Source organism: Aspergillus aculeatus (assembly GCF_001890905.1).
Source record: "Aspergillus aculeatus ATCC 16872 unplaced genomic scaffold ASPACscaffold_7, whole genome shotgun sequence".
NCBI lineage: Eukaryota > Fungi > Ascomycota > Eurotiomycetes > Eurotiales > Aspergillaceae > Aspergillus > Aspergillus aculeatus.
Genome location: NW_017962982.1, coordinates 130,350 through 157,708, shown reverse-complemented (window position 1 = coordinate 157,708; position 27,359 = coordinate 130,350). Strand labels below are relative to the sequence as shown.

Sequence of the window (27,359 nt, the reverse complement as noted above, 5' to 3'; positions counted from 1 at the left end):
TATCATGGTCACCATTGCTGAAAATATCTTGACAGATGCTCTGCTTCCCAGGAAGTGGTACACTCCAGCGAAGTGGTGGTACGCAGTATATACATACATACATACACCTGGGGGTACAGGAATTTTGAATCCAGTGACCGTGACAGACAAGACAAGTGACAATCGGGCCGTGGTGCATGGCATACGATGGAAGGAGGTGGAGGTGGAGGTGGAGCAGGATGTTTGCTTTTTTTCTTCTTGCTTTTGGCTTTTGTTTGGGGAGGAACTGGGGGTTCTCGTGGGAAAAAAGGGGGAGGGCTAATTTTGAGAGAGGGCTCGGGTTTGTGGGAGACGTTCGCAGGAGGGATTGTATTCAGTAACCGGTTTTCTTGGGATTGGGACTGATTTGGTTGCTCAGTGCTGTCTGGTTGCTGGTGATGCTTTTTGTTTGTTCGGATGGATGGATGAATGGGTGGATGGGATTGGTAACATTCTCCGAGGGAAGTTCGGGGTTGAGCATCCTTGTCTACGACCTTTGCTTTAAGCAGCAGGAGCCTCTGTAGATTCGAATGAAACTGCATTTGACCATAGCGAAAGGTGTTCGTTTCGTTCCTATACCATTCATCCATCCTTTTCCCCCTACGTTACTGAGCAGAATCGCAACAGACCTACCACGCACACTCCCCGCCATCATACCGATTCCACCCCGAATTCCAGCCCGGAATGTGGATATTGAAAAACCGCCCGTTTCCCTCCTTCCCCTTGTTGAGGATGATCTCCAGCGTTGCGCGCACGCCGTCGGCCACCGGGAGATCCGCCCGCGGACCGCCCATCTCGGTTTGGAGCCACTGCGGTAGAATTAGCATTAGGCTTACTTTGATTCTCTTCTTTGACTAGATCTCAGCCACAGAAGGAAGGATAGAAGAAAGGAACAAACGCACCCCCGGACTAATGCAGAACACCGCGAACCCTTCTTGCTCGAGTTCCTGCGCATACAGCACAGTAAGCATGTTCAGCGCCGCCTTGGTGATCTTGTACGACTGACTCATTGCCTCCCGGTAGACTGATTGCATCGCGAAGGAGCCGAGGGTTGTGGAGCTGTTTTCGTCAGTATCTTTTAGAAAGTGGAATGGGGAAGAAAGGTAGACAACTGACATATTCACAATCTTCTTCGTGGTGCCCTTCCGCAAAAGCGGGAGGAACTCGCGCGTGACGAGATGCGGGCCGTTGACATTCACGTTGAAGGAGGATGTGAGGTCGTTCCTGCGTTCCCCATTCCATGTGAGTCTTGAGGTATTGTCTACTGACACTTTTACTTCGAGAATAGGTAAAGAAGGGGCAAGGGAGGGGGAAATACATCTCCATCAACGACCCCCGCCCCATCACCCCCGCATTGTTGATCAATACATCCAATCCCCGGCCCTCCAGCGCCTGCTCGACCAACTGCGCGGCTCGTCGCACACCGGCTTCGTCGGTGATATCGAGGGGGACGGGCGTGATGCGCGAGGGATGCTCTTTCAAAAGGGCCTGGAAGTCGGATGGCGTTTGGCTGGTTTTTGTCGATGATGGTGACGGTGATGATAATGATCGCGCGGCGGCGAAGATCTGGCCAACTTCCGTGGCGGGTTTGGCGGCCAGTTGGCGCGTGAGTTCGAGGCCGATGCCGCGGGTTGCGCCGGTTATCAGGTAGGTCGTCATGATTCTTGAGGGTGCTGAATTGGTGGATTGTTTGGAAGCACTTCGAGATTGGGGATGAGAATAGTTCAAACTGTGTGAGCCGTAGACTGTAGACTGTAGACTGTGGATTGTGATGCTATGGCTCTGTGGTTGAGGTGGATGTGGTTCATATACTGTTGCTGATGAAGAGTGTATTGCGGAGTTAAGTGCTCGGGTTCCGGTCTAGTCGAGCGGGACGTGGCCCAGCATCCCTCAATGCGTTGGATTTGTAATTGGTATTGTAGATCGAAGAACCGACGAGATGTTCTGTCCCAAGTCCGTGCTCTGAAAACAGAGGTAAGTAGTGTGTCAGCAAGATGCCAAAGTACATCCAGGAGGCATCTTCGTCCACTGCGGACGCTATGGAAACAGGCTGCAGTTTGGCGATGAGGTCATTGATCCGGCGATAACGGAGATTGAGCCCCAGTTTTACTCGGTACAAACTTAATGATGGAAAGAAACAAACAAACCACAGCGGAAACACGAACGTGTGCCATTCCTTGAATACACTACACATAGATAAATTAGAATGAAGAGGGAGTATCTAATGACAACAACGTGAACCCATTTTCAAACTCCACCTACAATACGCCAGCAGTGATCATAATCGCCTAGTCCCAGCTAACCCCACCATCTCAGTAAATGCTAAAGAGCCACACAAACGCCAGTATGATGTTCATTACCCTCCTCCTACTATCGCGCTCAGCTCCACAAGGGTGGATGAATGTACTCGGCCGCACGATCGAGGATATTAGGTATGGACCACTCGCCGCTGGTCGAACTCTCCGGAGTCGGAGGCGGCAGAGATCCGAGGCTCGGTGTCATACTAGCTGCTACACCGGCAACTCCCATGCTGGACCCTGCATGCGGGTTAAGGTACGCTGGGGAGCCGGCCTGACCGGCGGCTCGAGCGGCCTGGGTGGTGAAAGCTGCTTCGAGTTTCTCCAATGCGCGGAGGGTTTTAGTCAACGGCTTGGCCCACTGCGTCTGCGTATCAACACCGACACCAACGGATCCGGGTGATGCAGAGTTCAAGCCTGCTGGACTCGGGGCGGCAGTGCTAGGTGCTCGAGGAATGGTGCTGAGCGTTGGGGGAGCGGCCCCATCTGTCTGAGGAGCAGCGGCATCAGTCGAGTTAAAGTCAAGCTCGGCGTTCGCTCGCTCAGAGATAATGACCTTGAGCTGCTGCAACAAGCTCCAGAAACGGGGGATGGTTTTGGATTCTTCGGTAACAGCCAACAGAAAAATAGAGCTGATGGCTCGCTGTAGAGCAATCCACGATCGAGACGCATGTGAACTGACAGTATGCATTTCGATGTACGCCTCCACCGTCGTCATCAGATTGTTGACACAGTCGGCACGCATACTGGCTGCGGCTGGGTCGGCCGTTTCTCCCGCTAGCTTCAACGCTGGCCGATAAAGCTCAGAGGAGAAGTATGACGTGTGCAATTTGAGGACGACTCGCTCGAGGTGCTCCGTGGCAGAGAGACAGTATTTACGATCCCGAAGGTGCGGCTTGGCCTCTATCATGATCTGCTGGATGCGTTCCTTGTAGCCCTGGATAGTCTTGTAGCTTAGTTGCGAGTGCGGACTCAGCATGCGACTGCGAACAACTTCCAACGCAAGACCAATGACTCGACACAGCGTCTCAAAGTATGAGATTTCACCAGGCTTTGGATCGTCACGATACGCGATTTCGGGCTGGCACACAGCGGTCGTAGAGGGCCTGTCATAGGAAAGTGAGAAATGGCTGTCTTGCCATGCCATCGACCACCTGTCTATAGTTAGAATCATATTTCCTCGCACGTCATTTCGTGTTGGGGCTAAATGCAACATACCAAACGTGGCGGCGGCGATAACGCTCTGCAGCTGAGAAGCGACTGGACTCGACATGTAGACCGAGGGCCAAGCCCATCCGAAGCGTCATACCGAGAAGTACGTAGGAAATTCCCGGGTTCATATTGTACGACAAGACGTTGCCGATGACGAGTAGTGTCTGCATGGCATCTATCGTCGGCTGCGAGAGGAAGTTGGTCATACGCAGACACTGGTATGAGCAGCACACTACTATAGTCAGTAAGTGCCGACGAGATGAGGGTAGAAAAAGACGAACCATAGACTTGAGATGTCAACTCTCGCTCTTTGCCCGAGAGATCCGACGATTGACAGCCAGAGGCGAGCACGGCGAACAACAATCCCATGTAGGCGATAGTTACACCAAAAGGTTTCTGGGATTGGTCTGCATCGGCGCGATATACACCACCCATCGATGCTCGGTTACTTAGCAGAAGGTGAAGATTCATCTCAAATTGTGGAACATCCTCGAGGACAGGGTAAATGGCGCCTGCGATGTCTCGGTAATAGTAGAAGAAGCTGCAGGCAGAAGTGGTTAGCATTAATTCCTCATGTACAGGTAGATGCAAACTGACTCTTTGCACTGCTGGTCGGAAGGAAGGGCACTGCAGACGGCGCTGATGTCGAAAGTTGACATGTCAGAAGACCAGAGGTCAACAAACGGATACGTTGCCGATTCGTTGTCCAGGCCCAGCTTCGGCAAGATCCCACCTTCCAGCAAGGCCTGAAGCTGATCGGATCCAGACTTGTTGTTGAGGATGTACGCCAACACCGACCGGGACCCCAGGTGCACCGTGCCTTCACCAAAGGTGTTGGGCGCATGGATGCCCTCCCGCTCCGGGGAAGCAGCCTTCGACCGACTACTGGCATCACCACTCTGAATGCTCCCGGTCTCCAGCGAAGAACCGTGTCCATCTTCGGCTCTCTCGAGTCCGACCCGTAGATTGCTGATTGTTTGCTCCATCTCCCGCAACCGAGTGCGAACATTGTCCCATTCCTCGCGCGCGATCGATACTCGCCCGGGCCCTACCTGGCCCACCAAGCTTGGTCGATTGACTGGCGCCTCTGGTTTCGGGCGTGCTAGAGGCTCGGGCGGAATTATGATGGTCTCCCCAGGGACCGTTGGACTATATGATTGCGGAAGTGAGCCCGTCATGATGCGCTTCTTGGAGGGCCGTTCGTAGGAGCAGAGGTCGGCATGGTCGCGCTTGACACAGCCATCGCAGGGAAGATTACGGTCACATTTCACTTTACGAGCGTGACAGGGGTAGCAGGCCTTGGGTTCGCGCGCCTTCCGTTTTGTGCGGATAATCGCGTCGACTTGGGATTGAGGCAGGTCGGCGATGGCCCGGGACGTGCCCGCCATGTCGGGACCAGCGACTGACGGCGAGTACGAGATGGACGACTGATACGGAGAAGTCATTGTAGGTGGTGAAGTGAGCGAAGAGACGAGAGGTGGGTTTCGAGGAGCTTCCGCTCAGAAGTGAAGGATTGTCGGTTTAAGAATGTGTGCGGACTGCTATCTCGAAGCTAGAACATGCGAACACAACAGCGGAGATGACGGGATTAGGCGGGATAACGAATGCGGCGCGGGCACTGAGCAGGGTATTTCCAGTGTTCACATTGAATGTGTTTGATAAGATGAGGAGAGAATCAGTCCATGAATGACTGTGCAAGGTGTAGCGTGGATGTCGAGGGGCCCAACATGGCTTGCTTGACGAGAATGTGCTCCCGAGGTAGCAGGGCGCAAGATTGGAAACCGCCGCCAGGTTTGACTGGAAAACAGCCCTTTGGGGAGGCCCACTTGACTAAGCAATCGATGGCAGCTTCTCACGTGATATGAGGGGAGTCGATCATGGGTTCGCCCAGCCCTAAGCCCTATCAGGAATCGAATGACGCAATGCCGTAGATTAATGCTTGCTGCCCTGCTGCCCTGCTGCCCTGCTGCCTTGCTGCCTTGCTGCCTTGCGTACTATCCGTTCGATCTATGATATAGATATAGTGCTTAGTCGCTCATATATCCGGAGGGACTGCTACTAGGCTTCTTTATCATTGCAAAGAACCTTCATGTTTCTTTTCGATCGACTGACTCCTTTAGCTTAGATTGACATTCTTTCTCTGGGCCACCTAAGATTGTTCACAATATACAAGGCAAGAAGCTTGGTGTATAATTTCCAGAAAGATATACAACATCCGATCTATAACTACCTCCCGCTTACCACCCTACCCATAGCAGTTTAACGCAAATGGTATGGACATATGGTGATTGTGGTTGGCAATGGCCATCTGCAATACTGCTCGATGCATCACAAATGAAGAATCACACAATCAACATCCGATTATGAACCTACCACCTCAATCGCAATGAATGCTTCTGGTCTCGGTCGGATGACGCTCTCAAATCCATTACGGTAGTTGTATCAACGGAGGTCCCAAAGCAATACGCAAGGCCACTCCGTCTCTTTTTCGAGAGTAGACTGCAATTGATTGATGTTCTGAATTCTTTTCTTGTGATGGCGATCGGCATTGTCGTATCCCTGCTGTTCAGCCGCACTAACACATCAATGAGGGGGCGGAGTCCGGTGATAGGAAGCAAACATATAAGCGAACTAGCACCCAACTTCCAATGGTTTAGTGCCGTTCTAAAAGTACCGGTGACAATCCTCCTGAAAGTCAACACAGAAAGTCTCTCATCGTCTCCAACAGCAAGATTCGACGCGAGTCACTACCATGCCTGATCTCCGCTCTAAGCCTAAGTGGTTGCTCAAGAAACTACGGCGACACAAAGAGAAAACACCGTCCGAAGACAAAATTCTACCGAAAAAGGAAAATAAAATCTCACCAAAGGAGTTGGAATGCAAGCCAGAAAAGCACCCCCGATCAATCTCTCCACCCAGCGATCTCTGGATCTCAGCCGAGCAAAAAATGAAACAGAACCCTGAGCTGGCCGAAGTCCTATCGGAGTCGATGGATATACTGGAATCTCAATATCGTCTTGATCTGGAACGCGGTGATCCAAGTTACCACGAACAACTGTGCAAACTCCTCAATGCCAAAACAGCTGAAGCCGAAACAAAAAAATGGGAAGTTGATCTGGGAGACCATAGTGTTGTTGTGCGAGACCAGCTCAACAAAGTGTTCAAAAACATCCTCGCCGTTAAGGAGGTTGTCAGTACGGCTGCAAGTGCAAGCCCGCCCGCCTCGATTGCCTGCGCGGGTGTCATGGTGTGCTTTACGGTAAGCCCTGATTTAATGCACTCGCCGTCGCTCTCTGTGGTTCACAGACTACTTACATCATGAAGATGATTATCCAAGCAGTAGAACAGCACGCCGTCCTTCTCCGAGGATTGGACCTGATTTCCGAGTCCATGATTCGACTTCGCGCGAGGGAAGATCTGTACCTGACTTCCCAGACAGGCCAGGGAACAGACCTTCTAAAACAACTTAAGGAGTTTTTGACCTCGCTTTGCTGCAAGATTCTCGAGTTCCAGGCACGCGCTCTCTGCTACCTACATAGACGCTCAGCTGCACAGTTTCTAAGAAACTTCTTTGACTCGGACGGATGGGCTAGCCTGTGCCAAGATATTGAGAGACATGAAAAGTTCATCGAAACTACAACTTCCCTCATTGAAGCAAGAGGCGCAAGGCAGAAGCACCAGGATCTTCTAGATCGAATTGAAGTGATTCGCAATGCTGCATACCAACGCGATCTATGGGCAACAACATCGGCTCGAGATGAGAGGATCAGAGAGTTTCTGAAGTTACTCTACACTTGCCCCTACAAGGATCGCAAAAACAGAAATGACAGGCGTGTGCCTGGAACATGTGAATGGTTCACCACACATGGTACCTTTCAGAAGTGGCAACAGAGTTCTCCCGATGACCTCGCTGGTCTCTTATGGGTCTCAGCCGATCCAGGTTGCGGCAAGTCAGTCTTAACTAGATACCTGGTTGATGACCTTCTTCTCAACGACAATAAACGAACCGTTTGTTACTTCTTCTTCAAAGACGACTTTCCAGATCAGAGAAGCGCAGCAGGCGCACTGGCAGCCATCTTGCGTCAACTATTCATTGCGCAGCCCCAGCTTCTACACGATAGAGAATTGAACAAGATGGAGACCGAGGGAGAAAAGCTTATTCAATCATGGTCTGAGTTATGGGACATGCTTATATCTGTTTCTTCTCGTCTAACGGAAGGGGAAACTATCTGCATTCTGGACGCATTAGACGAGTGTCATGACCATGCCCAACTTATCAAAGCAGTTAGAGAGTTCTACTTGAGACCGCATCGAAAAAGCAAGCTCAAGTTTTTGATGACAAGCAGACCATACGACCACATACGTCGTGGATTCTCGGATCTCGAGACAAAACTACCTACGATTCACTTGAGCGGTGATGACGAGCAAGAGGTTCAGCAAATATCTCGTGAGATCAACCTTGTCATCAGGAAACGGGTGATCGATATCGGTAAAGAGAAATCTCTCGAGGAAGACGAATGCAACATGCTCGAACACCAACTGACTGCTGTTGAGAATAGAACCTACTTGTGGGTTAGTCTTACCTTAGATGTTGTCGAAAACATACCAGGTTTCACGAAAGAGAATGTCCGTCGAGTGGTACAGAATCTTCCAAAAACCGTTGAAAGCGCCTATGAAAGAATCTTGGACAGGAGTGTTGATAAACCCAAGGCAAAAGCTCTTCTTCATATGATTACGGCTGCGGTAGAGCCGTTCTCACTGGAAGAGCTATCTCTTGCCTTGGCATTGCACCTCAATGCGGACTGCCAAACATTCACGGCTATAAGTGATGATGTCGAACCGAAAGGGCGCTTCAGAAAGCCCCTCAGGGACTTATGTGGACTCTTCGTCGTTATCATAGATGAAAAAGTTTACCTCCTGCACCAAACGGCAAAGGAATTCTTGGTCTTGCGCGACAGATTCGCTTTTGATAAGAACAGGTGTCAAGGTACCGAATGGAAGCATACACTTGTGCCAGAGGAGTCAAATCGGATTCTTGCGTCTATATGTATTGCATGGATTTCATGAATGTCTGGTGATCGGAATGGTATTGACCAGAGGAATTTTGACAATTATTCATCAAGGCACTGGGTTACACACTATCATCAAGCACGTGTGCGAGATGAGGACACGCTAATTGAACGCACGCTCTCAATATGTGACCCAGACTCTGTTTTATATAAAATATGGTCTATTATTTATGGACGGGCTGTGACGTACATTCCTACGGGTGATTCAAGACTTCTGATTGCATCATTTTTAGGGCTGACTGGTGTAGTCAAGCTCCTGCTTGCAACAGAGCAGGTGGATATCAACTCCACGGATTCTAAATTTGGCCGGACAGCACTTTCTCTGGCAGCCGAAAATGGTCATGAGGCAGTGGTTAAGCTTCTGCTTGCAACAGAACAGGTGGATATCAACTTTCCGGATTCTAAATATAGCCAGACAGCACTTTCTCTGGCAGCTGACAATGGCCACGAGATAGTGGTTAAGCTTCTGCTTGCAACACAGCAGATAAATATCAACTTTCTGGATCAATTAGGCAGATCACCGCTTTTACTGGCAGCTCAAAAGGGCCACGAAGCAGTAGTCAAGCTTTTGCTTGCAACAGAGAAGATTGATGTTGACTCTAAGGATATATTTGGCCGGACACCACTTTTTGGAGCAGCCGGAAATGGCTACGAGGCAGTGGTTAAGCTTCTGCTTGCAACAGAAAAGGTTGATGTTGATTCTAAGGATAGTTTAGGCCGGACACCACTGCTCTGGGCGGTAGACGAGGGCAGGGAGGCAGTGGTCAAACTTCTGCTTGCAACAGAACAGGTGGATATCAACTCTCCAGATTCTATATATGACCAGACACCACTTTCTCTGGCAGCCAGAAATGGTCATAAGGCAGTGGTTAAGCTTCTGCTTGCAACAGAAAAGGTTGATGTTAATTCTAAGGATGGATTAGGCCGGACACCACTGCTCTGGGCGGCAGAGAAAGGAAGAGAGGCAGTGGTCAAGCTTCTGCTTGCAACAAAGAAGGTTGACATTGATATCCAGGACGATTATGGCCGGACACCACTACACACGGCGGCTGAGGGAGGCTATAAGGCAGTGGTAAAGCTTCTGCTTGCAACAGAAAAGGTTAACATTAATATCCAGAGCGTTTATAGCCGGACACCACTGCACGCGGCGGCAGAGAGAGGCTATAAGGCAGTGGTAAAGCTTCTGCTTGCAACAAAGAAGGTTGACATTGATATCCAGGACGATTTTGGCCGGACACCACTACACACGGCGGCTGAGGGAGGCTATAAGGCAGTGGTAAAGCTTCTGCTTGCAACAGAGAATGTGGATGTGGACGTGAAAGACCGCAGAGGCTGCACGCCACTCGACGAGGCGTTGATGAATGGTCATGAGGCAGTGGTGAAGCTTTTACAGAAACGATAATTCCCACACACATATAGAGGCGGTATCCTTCAAATGTTGACTCCTAGCATCTAGTCGGAACCCAAAACACATGATGTATACAGACCTGTAGTTTTGCATACTCGGCAGCAAGAAGAAGACGAATACAAGGACAGCAACTTTCAAGGCACGGTTGAAAATCAGAGACCTCATGGAGAATATGGATGGCAATCAATTCAGCTACGAAGGACTGACCATCAGAGGAACTAGTTAAGAACCGGCAGTGAACGGGCCAAGCAGTGGGTCCTCCTTTCGGAGCTCTTGTAACAGAATGAATGAAAGACTGCTGGAAGCCCTGACTCTTTAAAAATTGGCACCACTACCCAATCCTAGCCACCTGACAGTCTTGCCGATCAACCATCCTCTCAACTGAACCCGCTACAATCATACCTCATTCTCTCAGTCAGTCGCCGAACTGACAAAATATGTCGCTGCCACCGGCCGACCCACCGCCTCCACAACAGGAGCCAAGCTGAAATTGAACCGTGCATCCGTGGTCTGATCATAGTACAGACCCTCGGCGGCTGCAGCAGGCGGAACATATCCCTTCGGCTGATTGAAGAGGTAAATTGTATACGCATGCTCCGTGCTGTCCCTGGGTCGCGGGGCGGTATACGGTGCTAGGGCATCGCTTGCGTTGACGAATGTTCGACCTTCCAAGGTGTAGTTTCCACCCCACCAGTGGAGACGAGTGGTGGTATTGGCTGCCAGTCCAGGGACAAGGGTGGAGTACTTGTCTGCTGTGGTGACGTCGGAGTCCGGGATGTTGAGGTCAAGCATCAGGATCATGTAGGTTCCTGGGTAGGCATGCTTGACCTTGCCGGGGTAGATGGATGGTGCGGATGTCACATCTAAAGAATGATTGAGTTAGTGTGTTGAAAGATTGTGGCGGTTTGAAGGACTGCGATGCATTGGATACCATACCGTCGGGATTGATCCATAGACCCGGGGTAACGGTCTCGTTTCCGAAAGATGCGCCTAAATTGATTTGCGTTTCTGGCCAGCTCCCTACTGGAGTCTGTGCCAATGATGTTGCTGCGAGGAGCGCCGACGAGAGAATAGTGGTGGTGCGCATGGTATTTGTTGGTGTAGGCGAAGGGATTTGAAGTGGCTGTCTGGAATGAGGGAGAGAAGATGACTGAATATAGGGGCGAACATATAATGTTATTGTACATTTGAAGCAAAGGCAGTGATAAATATTGTGGAGGTCTACGCAACCATAGGGCGAGGTATGGACAATCGAGACCGAGTGGAGAGGCCTCGTCACCACTGCGGTTATCCTCAAACGCCGAGGAAAACTGGGGATGTCGGAGGTCGGATGTCGGAGGAAACATCTAAATGCGGGAAAAGCATGTTGTCAAATCTCGGGTATAGAACATTAATCTCGGTAAGAACAAGTCGAGAATTGGGTGATGGCTTGCGCCCTCCTGAATGACCAGACATGCCTTGGACATACGCCGCATAAACGGACTAAGACCACGACCCAAATAATATACGGTTATGTCTAAGCTTATTTGTAGGATGAGGAGGTATCCACTAAAGCTATATATTGCATTAATATCTATTAACAGATTTTCTAGTGTGCTTGGTATCAACATAAATCATAACTCGCAACGCGTCATCAAACATCTAATTAGTGTACAGTCCATCGTGCAACATGCCAAGCATGCAAACCTAATAGCGCAGTGCGCTATCCAGCAAGCGGTCGATAAAAATCGCCCTCTAATGTTTCTCTCCCTGTTCTTCGTCGTCGCTGAAAGCGAACTTGGAGAAACGACGAATGGACGCTCCCTTGAAATAGAAGACATACGGAATCGCACAGCAGGCGAGGGCGATGAAAGCAAGCAGAGAGCTTGCCCACTGATATCCGAGTCGGGCGTACATTTGCTCGGTGAATAGAACAGTGGATGCACCCCAGATGGAGCGAAGGAATGTCTTGGCGGCAAGGGCGGAGGCGGCCTGGTGCTGATATGTATCCACTATGATTGAATGAGCAATCGATCTAGACTGGAAGTGCTTGGTGTGACTTACCGAGATAGTTATTGGCCGAATTATACAAGAAGATGAAACCAAAACCGACTGGCCAGCCTCCAATTGCAGGACCGATCCAATGAAGTCTGGGATAGGAGGTCCAGGCGAAGATGAAGAGTCCGATCGGAATAAGCCAGCAGGAGAACATCATCGGGATCAGACGAGCTTCGGCCGGGGGCTTTCCGTTATACTTCTTGTACAGTGACAAGTAGTGCTTGTTCACGAATGGTGCACATGCAGCGCTCATGAGAACACCGATAGCGAGAGGGATGAACATCAAACCCGTCGATCCGGCGCTCCAACCTTTGCCACCTTGATAAACAACCGGGTAGCTGCGGGGAAGAGAGTTAGAAGATTCGCTCTGTATCAATCTAGGGGACATATACTCACGCAATGAAGAACATGTAGAGCAGGCCATACAGGACTGACATGTAAAGAGCGATGAACAAAACAATAGGCTCCAGACACAGAAGTTGGAAGGGACGGAAGAGAGTCATTCGCAATCTCTCCGCCAGCGGTCTAGCATCAAGCTCCATCTCAGTGACGTATTTGGGGTCATCCTTTTCCTTTCTGAGCTTCTTCGCCCTTCGCTTCAGAAGGGTGGGCGCATAAGTCTCAGGGACTGTGAACGTGATCAGCACCCAAGCCACAAAGGCAAGGATCAGCTGCAACCAGTAGAGCCATTTCCAGTTTGTTGCATCGGCAAGATAGCCACCAGCAAGAGGACCGATGGCAGGACCAAGGAAAGGACTGGCTGAAAAGGCTGCCATAGGGACGCCTCGTTCTTCGTTTTTCCAGAGATCGGCCAGTGTACCGCCTACCAGTGTCATCGGCGCGCTGAATGCAATGCCATCAATCGCTCTGCAAACGATAAGCGTCGCGATATTGGGAGCAACAGCACATGGAATGACGAAGATGACGGCCAAGAGCAAGGTGGATGCATAGACGAGTCTGCGGCCTACAATCTCCGACAGAGGGGCGAACACCATTGGACCTACAGACAACCAGTCAGTCACTCTGAGCTCAGTGATATGGTAGTATGTAAATAGTTCCAGTGAGGATGCGACTTACCGACTCCAAATCCAATAACGAAGACCGTCACCACGACTAGACTAACCTCTCTGGAAACGCCAAATGTTTCCGAGGGTCCTTCTATATCGGCGGTGATAACACTGCTTGAGAAAGCGACCACGAAGCAAGTGAACGAAACAACCATGGTACAGTACCACTTGTATGCTTTGGACCAGCTCTTGGGGTTCTCCGGATCATCGATGCTGAAGGTGACCAGCCTCCAGTCTTCATCCTTTCCTTTCAGGGCAGACCGCACTGGTTTGATTATCTCCCCGGTTGTTGTTTCCGTAGTATATTCTTCCATGTTGGCACCATCGTTCACCTCTCGATATGGTAGGTCCAAGGGATCCGAGCTCGGGGCTGATACCATCGAGTGGGTTCGGCGGGGATAGTCATTATGGGTCTTGACTCGTTCTAGAGGCTCCATTTTTTGAGTGTGAAGGGACACTATTCAGAGACGGATACCACAGTATATGAGGTTGAAGCGATGAAGAACATGGTGTCGATGAGCAGACTAGATGCCTGCATTTATAGAATTGAGCCATGGCAACAACGCTATAGACATTACCACATGAGCAATGAAAAGTTCTGATGATTCGGTCGAGATGCCGCGAGAACCTACAAACAATAGATTAGATGGCAAAGTCAAAATGACCTATGTGCCCGAAAAGGCAACCAGCCAGCTCGGGTCCACAGCCGCAGGGGCCATATTTCCCGACTCGGTAGGCAAAACTAGCCACTTACGGCAATATGGCTCGAGACCCCGATCTGATTATCTCCCTGATCCGACTTGGGATGATAATTCAATTTAAGGGAGTTCTAGACTTCTGCAAAAGATGCTATATACAAGTCATGCCATGGTAAAGGATTCTTTGATTATCTCTGACAGAAGTACGTCTGCGCAGGGGTAGCTAAGTGAGGTATGATGTGTTGTGCACGTGCGTGCGTGCACACACACACACACACACACACACACACAAAATACATACCTCGAATCGCGACCGTAAGCCTGAAGAAATAAAGGTAAAGGGACGCCGCAGTACTCGGTTTCTAGCGTGGAGTTGAAGTATACCGAGAAGTAGGCCTTTCGTCTGAGATCCGGATGACGAGAGTCTGGAAAACTACCAGAGATGCAGGGCAGAATTGGCGACTAGCCTACGAGGACAGGTGACGGAATGGCCTAGTCAGCCACGTATACCTTCTCCAGGTGGAAATATGACTCCGGATTGCCTGATCCTGGATCTTGAACAATCCCGTAGATGCAGACGGTCGGGATAAGTGTAGAAACCACTATGCGGCCTCGAACTGGCTGAGCTCATACCGTGCCAAGGAGTTGAGGATTGGAAGTGGCTGCCAAAGCGCCGGTCGAAACTCGCAGTTGACGGCAGGGCGGCACGCGGAGCATGTTGCCCGAAACGGCAAGGAACCCAGAGCTCAGGCTCGGAATGGAGATGTAATGAAAATTGAAAAACCTCCCCCGGACCCAATAAATCCCCAGGATGTCCCATTCCATTATGCTACATTTTTCAGCTGCAGTGGGGACTGGCAGGGAAAGATCACAGATTGAATGGTGTATAGGTGGTCCTAGCTCTTTGCCCCAGATTGTGGCAGCAACTCTCGCGAAAGACATCATCGAAACACAACGACAGAAAATAAGGCTCACTATGCCGGGCAGAAACCAAAATATTATAGCCTCGAGAAGACCCTTCGCAGAAGCGATGATGACTGCTTGACATATACCCTGAGTACAGGGTTTCGGTTTTAGGTCAAGCGATAGGCATCTGAGAGCTCCTGCAGCTCTTGTGAGTGTGTGACTACATAGGAAAACCAAAAACCAGCAGTATCAACTCAACTTCGTACATACCGAGTATGCAACTTTTTATCGCGGTTGAATACGAGGGAGCTAAAGAGGCAAGGTGCTGCGCTGCACACAAGGCCAGAGACTCTGCTTAGCTGCCTCAGGCAGCGACACTTTGCCGCCGTTTTCCGGGGAAAAGTGCGCCGCACGTGACTGATAAGAAGCGACGATAAGCCGGAAGGAGACTAGCGCGGGGTGGTTTTTCCCACCCTCCGTCAACGGAGCAGAAAGATTAATTTTTGATCTTAACGAGACAAGCAGCTCAAACGCTTCCTCCAGTCTGTTGAACTCACTCATTAGAGGTGTGTCTGTGACACCTCTTTCATAGAGGACTTCTTTAGTTCTCTTCTAATCCCAGTCTACTCGACTATATCCTTTCCTCTCCTTTCCGCCACCCGTCCCCCCTCTATCCTCCCTCCCGCCTCCCGACCGAGTGACTCACTCTGCAACACCTCAGAATGGCCTCCAACTCGACCTACTTGGCCATTCCTGGCTCTGTCGCCTTCTCCCACTCTCGTGGACGCGCAGTTGCTGCCAGCATTGGAGCTAGCGATGTCCGTGCGCAATGGATTCACTATGTCCATCTTTCCCAGCCCTTGGACGAGTCCCAGCGGGCGGTATTGGAGCAGCTCCTCCGCTATGGTGATATCACCGATATCCCCCCCACCTTCACCGCTGAAGATGGCTCCTTCGACGTTTTCCACGTCTTCCCTCGCACGGGTACGATCTCTCCTTGGAGCTCCCAGGCTACTGGTATCTCTCACGTCTGCGGCTTGCGCCAGTACGTGAAGCGCATTGAGCGTGGTATGAAGGTCTCCTGCCTGCACAGCGGAAGCAGCGAATACAAGGATGGCTTCCAGGATGTCCTCCATGACCGCATGACCCAAATCATGAGCGAGAACGAACCGGATCTTCACCTGATGTTCTCCGAACACAGCCCCCAACCCCTCGAGACGATCCCTCTTCACGGCAGCGATAAGTCCCCCAAGGAGGTCCTCCAGGAGGCGAACAAGAGACTCGGATTGGCATTGGAAGAGTCGGAAATCGATTACTTGGCCGAAGCCTACGGACCTAATGGTCCTCTCGCTCGTGATCCTACTGACGTTGAGCTGTTCATGTTTGCGCAGGTCAACTCCGAGCACTGCCGTCACAAGCAATTCAACGCCTCCTGGGTCATTGATGGAAAGCAGATGCCCAACAGTCTCTTCTCCATGATCCGCAACACCCACAAGAAGAACCCCGAATACACCGTGAGTGCTTATAGCGACAACGCCGCCGTTCTCGAGGGAGATCACTCCGCTTTCTGGGCCCCCAACACGACTACCGGGGAATGGGGCCACACCAAGGAACAGGTGCACTTCCTGGCCAAGGTCGAAACCCACAACCACCCTACTGCCGTTTCTCCTTACCCGGGTGCCGCGACCGGATCTGGTGGAGAAATTCGTGATGAGGGCGCCGTGGGTCGGGGTTCCAAGCCTAAGGCTGGTCTTGCCGGCTACTGTGTCTCTGATCTCAACATTCCTGGCTTGAAGCAGCCCTGGGAGTTGGATGTTGGCAAGCCCAACCACATCGCTAGCCCTCTGGACATTATGCTCGAGGCTCCCATCGGAAGTGCAGCTTTCAACAACGAGTTCGGACGCCCCTGCATTTCAGGATACTTCCGTACTCTTCTGACCGAAATCGATGTTGGCAATGGTCAAACTGAGGTTCGTGGTTACCACAAACCCATCATGATTGCTGGTGGTGTCGGAACTGTCAGACCCCAGCACGCCATCAAGAAGCCCGAAGCTGTCAAGCCTGGCGCCTACCTTGTTGTCCTGGGTGGACCTGCTATGCTCATTGGCCTGGGTGGAGGCGCTGCATCCAGTATCACTTCGGGTGAAGGTTCGGCGGATCTCGATTTCGCCAGTGTCCAGCGTGGCAATGCGGAAGTCCAGCGGAGAGCCCAGGAGGTTATCAACGCCTGTACTTCGATGGGCGATGCCAACCCTATCAAGTTTATCCACGACGTCGGAGCTGGTGGACTTTCCAACGCCCTTCCTGAGCTCATTCATGACTCTGGTCTGGGTGCTACTTTTGAGCTTCGTGAGATTGACAGTGCCGACAAGAGCATGAGCCCCATGCAGATCTGGTGCTGCGAAGCTCAGGAGAGATACGTTATGGCTGTTGGTGAGGAGAGCATGAACAAGTTCACCGCAATTGCCAACCGTGAACGTTGCGGTTTCTCTGTTGTCGGCCGTGGCGGAGGTACCTCGGAGGAGGAGAAGAGGCTCATTCTCTTGGACCGCGAGTCGACCGAGTACCCTAAGCCCATCGATCTCCCGTTGTCTGTTCTTTTCGGCAAGCCTCCTAAGATGACCCGGGTGGTCGACTCCCGCAAATTGACGCTGCCCGCAGTCGATGCTAGTCTCTCCACATACCTCCCGTCCCTTGCATCTAACCCTCTTGAGCTCCTTGGAGAGGCCGCTAAGAGAGTTCTCTCCCTTCCGGCCGTCGGATCTAAGTCTTTCCTCATTACCATCGGTGACCGGACTGTCGGTGGTCTTACTGCTCGTGACCAGATGGTTGGCAAGTGGCAGACTCCTGTGGCCGACGTTGCTGTCACTGCGACCGCGCTGGTTCAGGGCGTGAAGTCTGGTGAGGCCATGGCCATGGGTGAGAAGCCTACACTTGCCCTCATCTCGCCCGCTGCTTCGGCCCGCATGGCGGTGGCCGAGTCTCTCATGAACATTGTTGCTGCTGATCTTGTTGATCGGTTGAGCCGCGTCAAGCTTTCTGCTAACTGGATGTCCGCCAGCAGCCATCCTGGTGAGGGTGCTGCCATCTACGAGGCCGTGGAGGCTATTGGTATGGAGCTTTGCCCCAAGCTTGGCATCAGCATTCCCGTCGGAAAGGACTCCATGTCTATGAAGATGAAGTGGAAGGATGAGACTTCCCAGGAGGCCAAGGAAGTCACCGCTCCTATGTCTCTTGTCATCTCTGCTTTCGCGCCTGTTGCCAACTACCGCAAGACCTGGACTCCCGCCCTGCGTCGTCTCGAGGACGTCGGCGAGACCGTTCTGATGTTCGTCGACCTGTCTTTCGGTCGCAAGGCTCTGGGTGGTTCCGCTCTTGCTCAGGTCTTCAACCAGGTTGGCGACGAATGCCCCGACATCCGCGACATCGAGATCTTCAGAGATTTCTTCGATGCCGCTCAGCAGTTGCAGGAGGCAGGCATTGTTCTCGCTTACCACGACCGGTCCGATGGTGGTCTCTTCACTACTTTGGCTGAGATGATGTTCGCCGGTCGCTGCGGTGTTGAGATCATGATTGACAACATCTGCGCTAGCTCCAACACCAAGGATGTTGTGGAGACCCTGTTCAATGAGGAATTGGGTGCTGTCTTCCAAGTCCGCAAGGAGCATGAGATCCAGTTCCGCTCTTGCTTCGCCACCTGCGGGCCTCCTGCTGGCTTGATTCACAAGATTGGTCGTGTTTCTGAGAAGTCCAAGCAGAACCTCACCATTTACCACAAGCACACCTTGGTTCACCGCAACAGCCGTGCCAACCTCCAGCAGACCTGGGCTGCCACGTCCTACCACATGCAGAAGATGCGCGACAATGCTGCCTGCGCTGATCAAGAGTATGCTAGCATTCTTGATGATGCCGATCCTGGTTTGTCCTGGAACGCGACTTTCGACCCTAAGGATAAGGCCATGCCTCTCTTGACCAGCCTAACCCAGATGTCGCCCTTCAGCAACAAGCCTCGTGTTGCTATTCTGCGTGAGCAAGGTGTCAACAGTCAGGCTGAGATGGCTTTCGCCTTCAACATGGCCGGTTTCTCTGCCGTTGACGTCCACATGACGGATGTCATCTCTGGCCGTGTCTCCCTGTCCAGCTTCGTCGGTCTCGCCGCTTGTGGTGGTTTCTCCTACGGTGACGTTCTCGGTGCCGGCCAGGGTTGGGCCAAGTCTGTCCTTCTGCACGACAACACTCGCAACGAGTTCCAGTCCTTCTTCCAGCGGCCCGACACTTTTGCCCTGGGTGTCTGCAACGGTTGCCAGTTCCTCTCCCGTCTTAAGGAGTTGATTCCCGGCGCCGAGAACTGGCCCAGCTTCGAGCGCAACGCCAGCGAGCAGTATGAGGGACGTGTCGCCTTGGTCCGCATCTCCGATCCCGATCCGTCTCGTCCCAGCGTCTTCCTCCACGGCATGGATGGATCTTCCTTCCCTATCGCCGTCGCTCACGGAGAAGGTCGCGCTTCGTTTGCCCCTGCTTCCGGCACTACCGCTCAGTCTTTCGTTGCCGAGGGTCTGGCTCCCGTCCGCTACGTGGACAACGCTACCCTCAAGCCCACCATGAAGTACCCCGCCAACCCCAACGGCAGTCCTGAGGGTATTGCCGGTGTCCGCAACGCTGACGGTCGTGTGCTGGCCATCATGCCTCACCCCGAGCGTACCGTCCTGGGCGGCATCGCCAGCTACCTGCCTCCCAACGCCGAAGAGTGGGGTGACATTGGCCCATGGGGTCGTGTCTTCCTCAGCGCCAGAAGATGGGTTGGTTAGACGTTTTGTCTCGATCCTTTTACCGCGCCTGGTTGCAATGGGATGTACAGCTTTGGAAGATGAGAGAAAATCAAATACAAGGTCACGGCGCATGTCTTGAGTATTCTTAATGATATATATACAACAACAACCCCTTTTCTTCGTTTCCCAGTTCGCTGGAAATGATGCTTTATGATGACATGTGCGAGAAAAATATGAGTGTTCAATTAGTTTCACCTGGTTGGTTGGCCTAGGTTTAGTGCACGGCACGAACACAGAATGTGAATAACCTTCAATCAAATCCTTCATCTTTATTCTTTAACTGGTATAATTCAGGCTGTAATCGTTCATTTCATCTCTATTCTCTACATCTGCTACAGAGCAGATAGGGGACGTATCGACAGCCCCAGGGAATCCGAACCCAACCTCTAAGCGAGGGGCGGTCTCAGCAACCGACCGCCACAATTTCCGAGATAAGGAAACTATAGGACTCTTCCAGACCGGTACACCGTCCCGGCTCCCTTCCTCAATCCTGCAGGTACAGAAACGTGCCCCGAACATAGGATCTAGTCCGAGCAAGCTTGAACCGGAGACGGAGAACGCAGCAACCAACCTCAAACATGGCACGATCCTGCCTGCCACGGCCAAAGCTTATCCATATAGGTACTCATATGAGCGTAATGTATGCTGATCAGCGGCTTAGCCCGCACCAGCAGAAGATCCTTCGCCTCGCACCGGTCGCACTGGTTCGTTGTCTCGGTCTGCAGGATTCCATGTCAACCCATTTTCCTAATCGGGGTCGGGGATAAGCTTTCAATGCTGCTTGGGCCTCTGGGCTATGATGGTTGAATGACCGAGAATGCTGGATGTGGTGTGTGCTATTCCATCCTTTTTCTTGCCAAGATGAGCTGGGATTTTTTGTGAATATCATTGCAGATTCTATCATCAATTGCATTGCCTTGCCTAAGGATATAAGTTCCCCCTTGAGTCGAACACATTGATTGCAATCATCGGCAATATTGCTTCTTTTGCCGGACGTGCCTTGCAGCCCACGACCGAATCGCAATTCAAGGCACCCCGGTGGAAAAATTCAAAGCCAACATGCCAGACCCGTCAGCAGTTGTCTGGATTGGCTGGGTTCGAAATCTCCGGCTCGCCACGATCCTTCAGGGTCCGATCTTGCAGACTACGGTACGTTTCTAGAAGGGGGTCTAACAATAGCTGGTGGAGACGGATTGGGGCCGGATTGCCCAATCCGGAAACTGGGGTTTTCGGACCCCATGCGCCCTATACGGGCTCTTGTTTCGGGATGGCATGATGGTTCTTCCGCGTACTTTGGATTGAATACTAAAGTTGGATTGCTTCTGAAGATTATGGGCAGGATAAGTGAACTTCGGTGTTGGGCTTGCGACTGGTCATTGAAGTGAAGATGTGGGTGAAGTCATTGGCGGAAACTGAAATTAAGCGAGACATCTACGGCCCCATTACCACCGCGGGTTACCTTGCAATGGGGGATCGGCGATGGATCGCATGCTTGAAGGATTTGAGGTTGCTGCAGATTAGCTGACTGTCGTATGCTGAAACCGCCGGTTGCCCCCAATATGCATCCTCCTGGCCATGTGGACTAGGTAGGGAGGGGCATTGGTATGCACACATTGACGCAATGGGGCAAGTGAAGTGTATAAAGATGGGTGTTGCGCAGCTGAAAGAAGACCTTTCCTTAGCATAGACAATACCAGCAGCATTGGGCATACTTTGCCTCTCTCAACGTCATTCAACAACCTTTTGACCTTTTAATCATGGCTTCTAAACTCTTCAAGGGAATGGCCCTCGCAGGCCTCGTCTCCGCCGCCGCCGCTTGTTCGACCGAATCAGACGTGACGGTCACCTTCTATGGATATCCCGACAACGATCCTCCCAGTGCAGACATCGCCTATGACTGTGGCCGTGGCTACACTGCTGGCGGTAAGTGCAGCCTTCTACGTTGACGACGACAGGCGAATTGACAGTATGTAGGTACCGGTACTTACAGCGACCCATTGACCTTCGCTTCCGCGTCCGGCGAATTCGAGCAGTGTGAGATCATCTATCTCCCCTACCTGAAGAAGTACCTTCGGTACGAGGACGAATGCGCCCAGTGTAGTACGTTACTTTCCACCAGCATCAACATCAAGAACGCAAGTACTAACTCGCCACAGCCACGGACTACAAGTCCGGCAAGCTGCACATCGACATCTGGACTGGCTCCAACTCCGACGGAGGCGACACTCAAATCGACTGCGAGAACAGCTTGACTCCCGACTCCCAGTCGATCGTCCTCAGCCCGGCGAGCTCGTACACCGTCGACTGTAAGTCGGATCCCTTTCGTCGCTATCGAGCGTTGAACCCGCTGATTCTGGTTCTGCTAGCTACCGCGCTTTTTGCCAATGGCAAGTGCTACACCTCCAACACCTACAGTGGTGCTGTGGCGTCGACCTACTGCTCTTCTTCGGGATCCGGGAGCGGCTCTGGATCCAGCTCTAGCTCCAGCTCTGAGTCCAAACCGACCTCGACGGCAAGCTCCGGCCCGTCGTCCTCTTCGTGCTCTTGGTCGGGTCACTGCGCCGGTAAGTCGGCTGTGTCTGTTGTTGATTAATTGAGTGGCGCCCCGTATGTGACACTAAATATTGTGATGAAATATAGGTGCCACCTGCTCCACGGAGAATGATTGCTCGGATGATCTCACTTGCCAGAACGGCAAGTGTGCGTAACTCGAGTCTGTTTTTGAGTTCTACTGTAACATCAGTGCGTTGTGCAACGGCTAAATTCGAGATTCAAAGAGAGCTTGATTGGTGGACGAATCGAGAGCGTGGCGCATGTATAAATAGACGAAAGAAGCTGATTTGTTGAATGCTTTGGTCTATCTGACTGAGAGGTTTCACCACAATGTACACGTAGAATGATGTTAGCATGCTCTGCAGCCGATTGTACCTCTCGAAAATCGAAGCCGTTCGGCAGCGGCTCAATCCCGATGACGATATGTTTCACATTCCAGGAAGCAGCGGAGGGCGTGAAGTGATTGCACTTCTTCATTGTGTTCGTTTTCCCAGGTGCACTCGTGTGACAGTCATGTAATCCGTTGGGTGCTGAGTGATATTCATGTGATGGTGGCACTTCGGGAATTTAATCAGCCTTTTAGAACATATATAACCTCGAGATGATGAAAATGAAAAGCCAGGGAATCCTAAAGCAGCTGCAACAAACGATAATACGTCAAGATGATCTTCAAGCTCGCAACACCATGGATTGTTCTTCTGGCACTGCTGCTGGTACCCACTTGGCTTGGTAGGCTCGCCAATGCCGATGAATCTCTGCAGTCGAGCAACGAGACGGTAATCAGACGTGGTTTTTGCATCATTGGCGGTGGTGCAGCGGGGACCTATGCTGCTATTCGCCTCCGGGAGCTGGGTCAGGATGTTGTGATCGTGGAAAAGACAGGCCATCTGGGTGGCCAGGCGCGAACGTACTTCGACCCAGTCACGCGCACCCCGATCGACTATGGCGTGAGAGCATACGATGATTCCCCCGAAACTAGGAAGTTCTTCAAACATTTCGATATCCCGATGGAAATCGACACATCAACTAAAGACCTTGAGACCCTGAGATTCGACTTCCGCACGGGGGCGTCGGTTCCGCCATATCCAGGCAATACCAAGGCGGCCATTGAGCGCTACACCACAGAGCTACAGCGATATTCGTATCTGTCTCAAGGATGGAATCTCTCCGAACAGGTGCCGGAGCCCCTTCTCGAGCCCTTCCATGACTTTGTCAAGGAGCACGATCTGGGGCCGGCATTGGAGATAGTGGCCATGCTGAGCGAAGGGATGCACTATTTGCTCGACTATGCAACGGTCTACCCATTGAAGATTGTTTCACTGAACCGGCTGAAAGGTATGCAAAACGGCTACCTTGTTCCCACGCGTCGCAACATATCGGAAGTCTACTACGCGGCGCAACAAGAGCTGGCGGAGGATCTACTGCTTAACAGCACCGTTGTGCATGCTCGGCGGTCAGATGATAAGCTTCACCAACTGACAGTCGAGGCGGACAATGGCGAGAGAGTCGTAATTGAAGCAGATGCGACTATCATGGCTCTGCCCCCGAAGACTGACGAGATGGATGGGCTCGACCTGGACAGTCTCGAATCTTTCTTCATCCGTCAATTCCAGTACGGGTACGTCTACACGGCTCTGATCAGGGACAGCGGTCTTCCGGATGGTACCCGAGTTTTGAACCGCGGTCTCGATACGCCATATAGGCTTCCCGCGTACCCATGCACATACTCCATCCTGTCTTCAGAGGTTCCAAGTGTCCACCTGGTGACATATGGGAGTGCAGAAGAGATGAGCGAGCAGGAAGTTCGAGATGCAATTGTCGACGATATCCTCCGACTCCAGGGTCTCAATGCAGCAGAGCCAACATTTCTTGCCTTTGCAACCCTTAGTCCATACGACATGTATGTCAATCGAGAGGCGATAAAAGCAGGGTTCTATCAGGATGTGAACGATTTGCAAGGGCATCGCAACACTTATTGGATTGGAGCCGCTTGGGAGCATCCGGACTCGTCTGCTATTTGGAGGTCTGTTGATCGCTTGCTCCCTGCGATCATCGGAGCTTAGAATTAGAGTCTTGGCCTCCGAGGGGCCGTCAAGGCAGGGAGAAGCGGACCTGAAGACACGCTCACAGGAATGGATAGCTAGACAACCGCAGATTGCGAGACCCATTGATAGCTAGTTCCGCATCGAGTCATGATTCTGCCGCCCTTCGTGTGTGTTCATATCGTAGATATCGTCCAAGTCAGGCCAGGTGCTTGAATTAGGTTGCGATAAGCTGGCAAATTTCCCCGCTTTTCCCGCTTTTCCCGCTTTCTTCCCGAGTGCTTATCTTATCGCCCGGTCAGTGCAAGGGATGGGGGTGATTCGTCGAATCACTCGAGGTCGGACAAGTTGATAAAAAGCCGAGAGGCAGCATATTCTGTCTTTCCCCGAATCTCTTGACTCCTTGTTCTGTGGGAGGCTCTGTACATCAGACTTCATGATCATGGCAGAGCCTTCGAGTACGGCTGGTCCTTCTGAGAGTCGCTATGCTGGGGACACAAGTGCCCTTGCATCGCGCGTGTTGCGCAAGGTGGATAGGCGACTGATTCCCCTGCTTTTTGTCACCTATCTGCTCAACTATATGGACAAAGCCATCCTCTCTAGTGCTTCGGTGTTTGGTTTAACGGAGGACACGGTGTGGCGAACTCAGCCCCTTGCAAGCTTTCAGAGTTGCTGACAAAATCCATCACAGCATTTGGTCGGACAACAATATAGCTGGGTCTCGAGTATCTTCTATTTCGGGTATTTCTTTTGGGAATGGGTACGAGCGATGTAATAACCTCTGGAAATAATGACAATGGCTGATTTTCTAAGCCCACGAACATGCTGATTCCCCGAGTGCGGGTGGCCAAATACCTGGGATTGAACACACTCTTTTGGGGAGCAGTGGTTGCGCTGACTGCCGTCTGTGTGAATTATGGCGGCCTTCTGGCTGTCCGGTTCCTGCTTGGGGTCGCAGAGGCCACTATCACACCCGCGTTCATGTTCATCACCTCGACCTGGTACACCCGGGATGAGATCCCCTTCCGAACGGGGATCTGGTTTTCGGGGAATTCGGTCGGAGGCCTGATTGCGAGCCTGCTTGCCTACGGCATCGGGCACATTGAGCATCCACTCCGACCGTGGATGTGGATGTTCATTATCTTGGGTGTTGCAACCTTTCTCTGGGGATTCGTCCTGCTGGCTTTCTTGCCGGATAGTATCTCCAGCGCCCGGTTTCTGACACCCCAGGAACGAGAGTTCATGAGCAATCGTGCCGTCATTGCTGGTACAGGTCGCACAGAGCATACCACCTGGAAATGGGAGCAGGTAGTGGAGTGCATTCGAGACCCGAAGACCTGGCACCTGTTTGCTATTGCTCTCTTAACTCAAATTCCGAATGGAGGTACTCAGAATTTCGGGAATCTGGTGATCAAATCATTTGGTTTCACGTCTCTGCAATCCACGCTGATCAATATCCCAGCCAGTGTGATCAGCGCGGGAACGATCGCCGTGACTGGATGGCTGGCAAGTCGTTCCAATAAGCTGAACTGTATTCTGATCGTATGCGTGATCATCTTTCCTATTATTGGAAGCGCGATCATCTACGCTCGCGCACACCATGTTCCCTTGGGAGCGCAACTATTCGGGTACTTTCTTCTTTCGACGGGTCCTGGGGCACTGCCACTGGTGATGTCCCTGTTGCAGAGCAATTATCGGGGTGTCACCAAGAAGATGACGATGACAGCTATGATGTTTGTCGCATACTGCGCAGGTAACATTGCCGGGCCGCAGCTGTTCAGGACCAGTGAGGCACCAACGTACCCAACATCCTTCCGCGCGATTTTGATCTGTTATATCATTGCTGTCGGGCTAGCCATCTCGTTGCGCTTCTATCTGCAGTGGCTGAATTCGAAGCGGGACCGGGACGAGGGCATACAAGGCAGTGCGAGTTTAGCTGGTGCAGTGGGAGGGAAGGTAGCCGGCGAGCAGCGCGATGGGACGGACGTTTCGGTGGTCGTACAATCTGTGGAACTGAACCCAGCGGACTATGAGGACGTGACAGACTGGAATACGGTCGGGTTTCGCTATCGTCTATGACTCCTCAACAAATTCTGACGAAAGAGTCGAGCCGACCGACAGGTGCCTTTGAGTGAGTGTCGCCTGTAGACCAAGTTAGGAACAATGCTGTAGCTGCGGCTGGAGGCTTGCCATAGAGCAACTGAGCCGGGTTGAATGCAAAGGCATCAGTGCATATTTCTTATTGGACTCCAAGCACGAGCAGGCTGGACAGCCAGTTCCCCACATACTATAGCAAAGAGTAGAAACAAGATCAAGTTCAAGGTTGTACGTAGAGGAGGAGAGTGGCAATTCAGGGAAGACCGGGGTTGCTGTCAGCGGACAGTGTGTCGTTTGTTGCGTTTGTTTACCAATACCAACCAGGCAGTCGAGCACCATCGCGGGCGCCGGGCACATCACAATCAGTATTCCGAGACTTACAACCTTGGATATCATGCCCACTCCTTCTTTCTTCTTCTTCTTCTTCTTCTTCTTCTTCTTCTTCTTCTTCTTCATCATCATCATCATCACGTACTTCTAAGCCCGTGTACTACACAAACGTGAAAATGACTATTACCCCTCTTGTTGAGAGATTTTGATCATGGCCTCCACTAGCTTCGCGTTTCTTCGGGGCTATATCTTCAGCAGAAAGGCAGGTTGCGACACGCTATCCCCGTCGCTCGCCATAGCGTTATGGGTGCTGAGTAGCTAATAGCCGAGCCAGAATCTTGCACAGAGTCCAGATGCTACGAAAAGCCGATGACGATAGCAGAAGTGCCACCAATGATGGCAAAAACTATCTAGTGATTGATCGGATTCCGACGGGGCGCCGAGAGGGGATCGGCAGGGGTTATTGAACTCATGCAGAGAGTGACATGATAACCACTTCGCTTCTCCTCTCCGTCGACCAACGAGCGTGGATCAACACAATACAAGTCACACAGCAATGCATCTGGTAGGTTCTGGACGGTGGTTGGGTTGATTACTGTGGTCAATACTTGTCTCCCGCGGAAACACAGCGGATGTAACCTTCATCTAAGTGTTTCGAGGCATTGCCGCAGACGGGCTGATCGTCGCTCATTCGAGCTTGATCCTGGCAGTGTACGTCCCATGGCTCAACACCAGCTGCACGAAATACATTATCATGGATGGTGCCAAGCTTCGTTGAAGCAACACGTCTTGCGAC

General features: G+C 51.7%; 8 protein-coding genes across 8 annotated transcripts; 4 read left to right on the top strand and 4 right to left on the bottom strand.

The window, feature by feature from the left end:
* Positions 1-289: 289 nt before the first annotated feature.
* ASPACDRAFT_118039 (SDR family oxidoreductase) lies at positions 290-2,055 on the bottom strand. The gene is made up of 4 exons (XM_020196131.1): positions 1,337-2,055; positions 1,135-1,242; positions 921-1,077; positions 290-827 (listed from the first exon to the last, which is right to left on the bottom strand). Exons 1-4 carry the CDS (start codon positions 1,675-1,677, stop codon positions 648-650), a joined length of 786 nt encoding a protein of 261 aa, XP_020056457.1. The 5' UTR covers positions 1,678-2,055; the 3' UTR covers positions 290-647.
* Positions 2,056-2,165: 110 nt separating this feature from the next.
* On the bottom strand, positions 2,166-5,312 carry ASPACDRAFT_118038 (putative C6 transcription factor). The gene is made up of 4 exons (XM_020196130.1): positions 4,125-5,312; positions 3,809-4,068; positions 3,534-3,759; positions 2,166-3,469 (listed from the first exon to the last, which is right to left on the bottom strand). Exons 1-4 carry the CDS (start codon positions 4,970-4,972, stop codon positions 2,398-2,400), a joined length of 2,406 nt encoding a protein of 801 aa, XP_020056456.1. The 5' UTR covers positions 4,973-5,312; the 3' UTR covers positions 2,166-2,397.
* Positions 5,313-10,415: 5,103 nt separating this feature from the next.
* ASPACDRAFT_51937 (YbhB/YbcL family Raf kinase inhibitor-like protein) lies at positions 10,416-11,091 on the bottom strand (the record flags this gene model as incomplete). The annotated part of the gene is made up of 2 exons (XM_020202550.1): positions 10,416-10,867; positions 10,941-11,091. 2 exons carry the CDS (start codon positions 11,089-11,091, stop codon positions 10,416-10,418), a joined length of 603 nt encoding a protein of 200 aa, XP_020056455.1.
* Positions 11,092-11,738: 647 nt separating this feature from the next.
* On the bottom strand, positions 11,739-13,488 carry ASPACDRAFT_28328 (MFS transporter; the record flags this gene model as incomplete). Its single annotated transcript, XM_020199555.1, has 4 exons — positions 11,739-11,995; positions 12,048-12,379; positions 12,438-13,041; positions 13,119-13,488. The coding sequence occupies 4 exons, from the start codon at positions 13,486-13,488 to the stop codon at positions 11,739-11,741; spliced, it is 1,563 nt and encodes a 520-aa protein (XP_020056454.1).
* Positions 13,489-15,224: 1,736 nt separating this feature from the next.
* On the top strand, positions 15,225-19,828 carry ASPACDRAFT_118035 (phosphoribosylformylglycinamidine synthase). The gene has a single exon (XM_020196129.1). It carries the CDS (start codon positions 15,435-15,437, stop codon positions 19,518-19,520), a length of 4,086 nt encoding a protein of 1,361 aa, XP_020056453.1. The 5' UTR covers positions 15,225-15,434; the 3' UTR covers positions 19,521-19,828.
* Positions 19,829-21,298: 1,470 nt separating this feature from the next.
* On the top strand, positions 21,299-22,249 carry ASPACDRAFT_59976 (uncharacterized protein; the record flags this gene model as incomplete). Its single annotated transcript, XM_020203509.1, has 5 exons — positions 21,299-21,464; positions 21,516-21,641; positions 21,698-21,847; positions 21,908-22,105; positions 22,182-22,249. The coding sequence occupies 5 exons, from the start codon at positions 21,299-21,301 to the stop codon at positions 22,247-22,249; spliced, it is 708 nt and encodes a 235-aa protein (XP_020056452.1).
* A 507-nt stretch (positions 22,250-22,756) lies between these two features.
* ASPACDRAFT_42694 (uncharacterized protein) lies at positions 22,757-24,157 on the top strand (the record flags this gene model as incomplete). The annotated part of the gene is made up of 1 exon (XM_020201138.1): positions 22,757-24,157. One exon carries the CDS (start codon positions 22,757-22,759, stop codon positions 24,155-24,157), a length of 1,401 nt encoding a protein of 466 aa, XP_020056451.1.
* A 421-nt stretch (positions 24,158-24,578) lies between these two features.
* Positions 24,579-26,523, top strand: ASPACDRAFT_1855711 (uncharacterized protein; the record flags this gene model as incomplete). The annotated part of the gene is made up of 3 exons (XM_020197449.1): positions 24,579-24,770; positions 24,828-24,896; positions 24,950-26,523. 3 exons carry the CDS (start codon positions 24,579-24,581, stop codon positions 26,213-26,215), a joined length of 1,527 nt encoding a protein of 508 aa, XP_020056450.1. The 3' UTR covers positions 26,216-26,523.
* Between the last annotated feature and the right edge of the window lie 836 nt (positions 26,524-27,359).

Bases quoted from the DNA above. Each gene is read 5' to 3' on its own strand.
- ASPACDRAFT_118038 (XM_020196130.1), bottom strand. From the start codon at position 4,972: ATGACTTCTCCGTATCAGTCGTCCATCTCGTACTCGCCGTCAGTCGCT. The intron at 4,069-4,124 runs GTCAGTTTGCAT...TTCTGCCTGCAG, and splicing joins TCCGACCAGCAGTGCAAAGA to CTTCTTCTACTATTACCGAG. The intron at 3,470-3,533 runs GTATGTTGCATT...AACTATAGACAG, and splicing joins TATCGCCGCCGCCACGTTTG to GTGGTCGATGGCATGGCAAG.
- ASPACDRAFT_118035 (XM_020196129.1), top strand. From the start codon at position 15,435: ATGGCCTCCAACTCGACCTACTTGGCCATTCCTGGCTCTGTCGCCTTC.
- ASPACDRAFT_118039 (XM_020196131.1), bottom strand. From the start codon at position 1,677: ATGACGACCTACCTGATAACCGGCGCAACCCGCGGCATCGGCCTCGAA. The intron at 1,078-1,134 runs GTCAGTTGTCTA...TGACGAAAACAG, and splicing joins ACGAAGAAGATTGTGAATAT to CTCCACAACCCTCGGCTCCT. The intron at 828-920 runs GTGCGTTTGTTC...ATTCTACCGCAG, and splicing joins TGTTCTGCATTAGTCCGGGG to TGGCTCCAAACCGAGATGGG.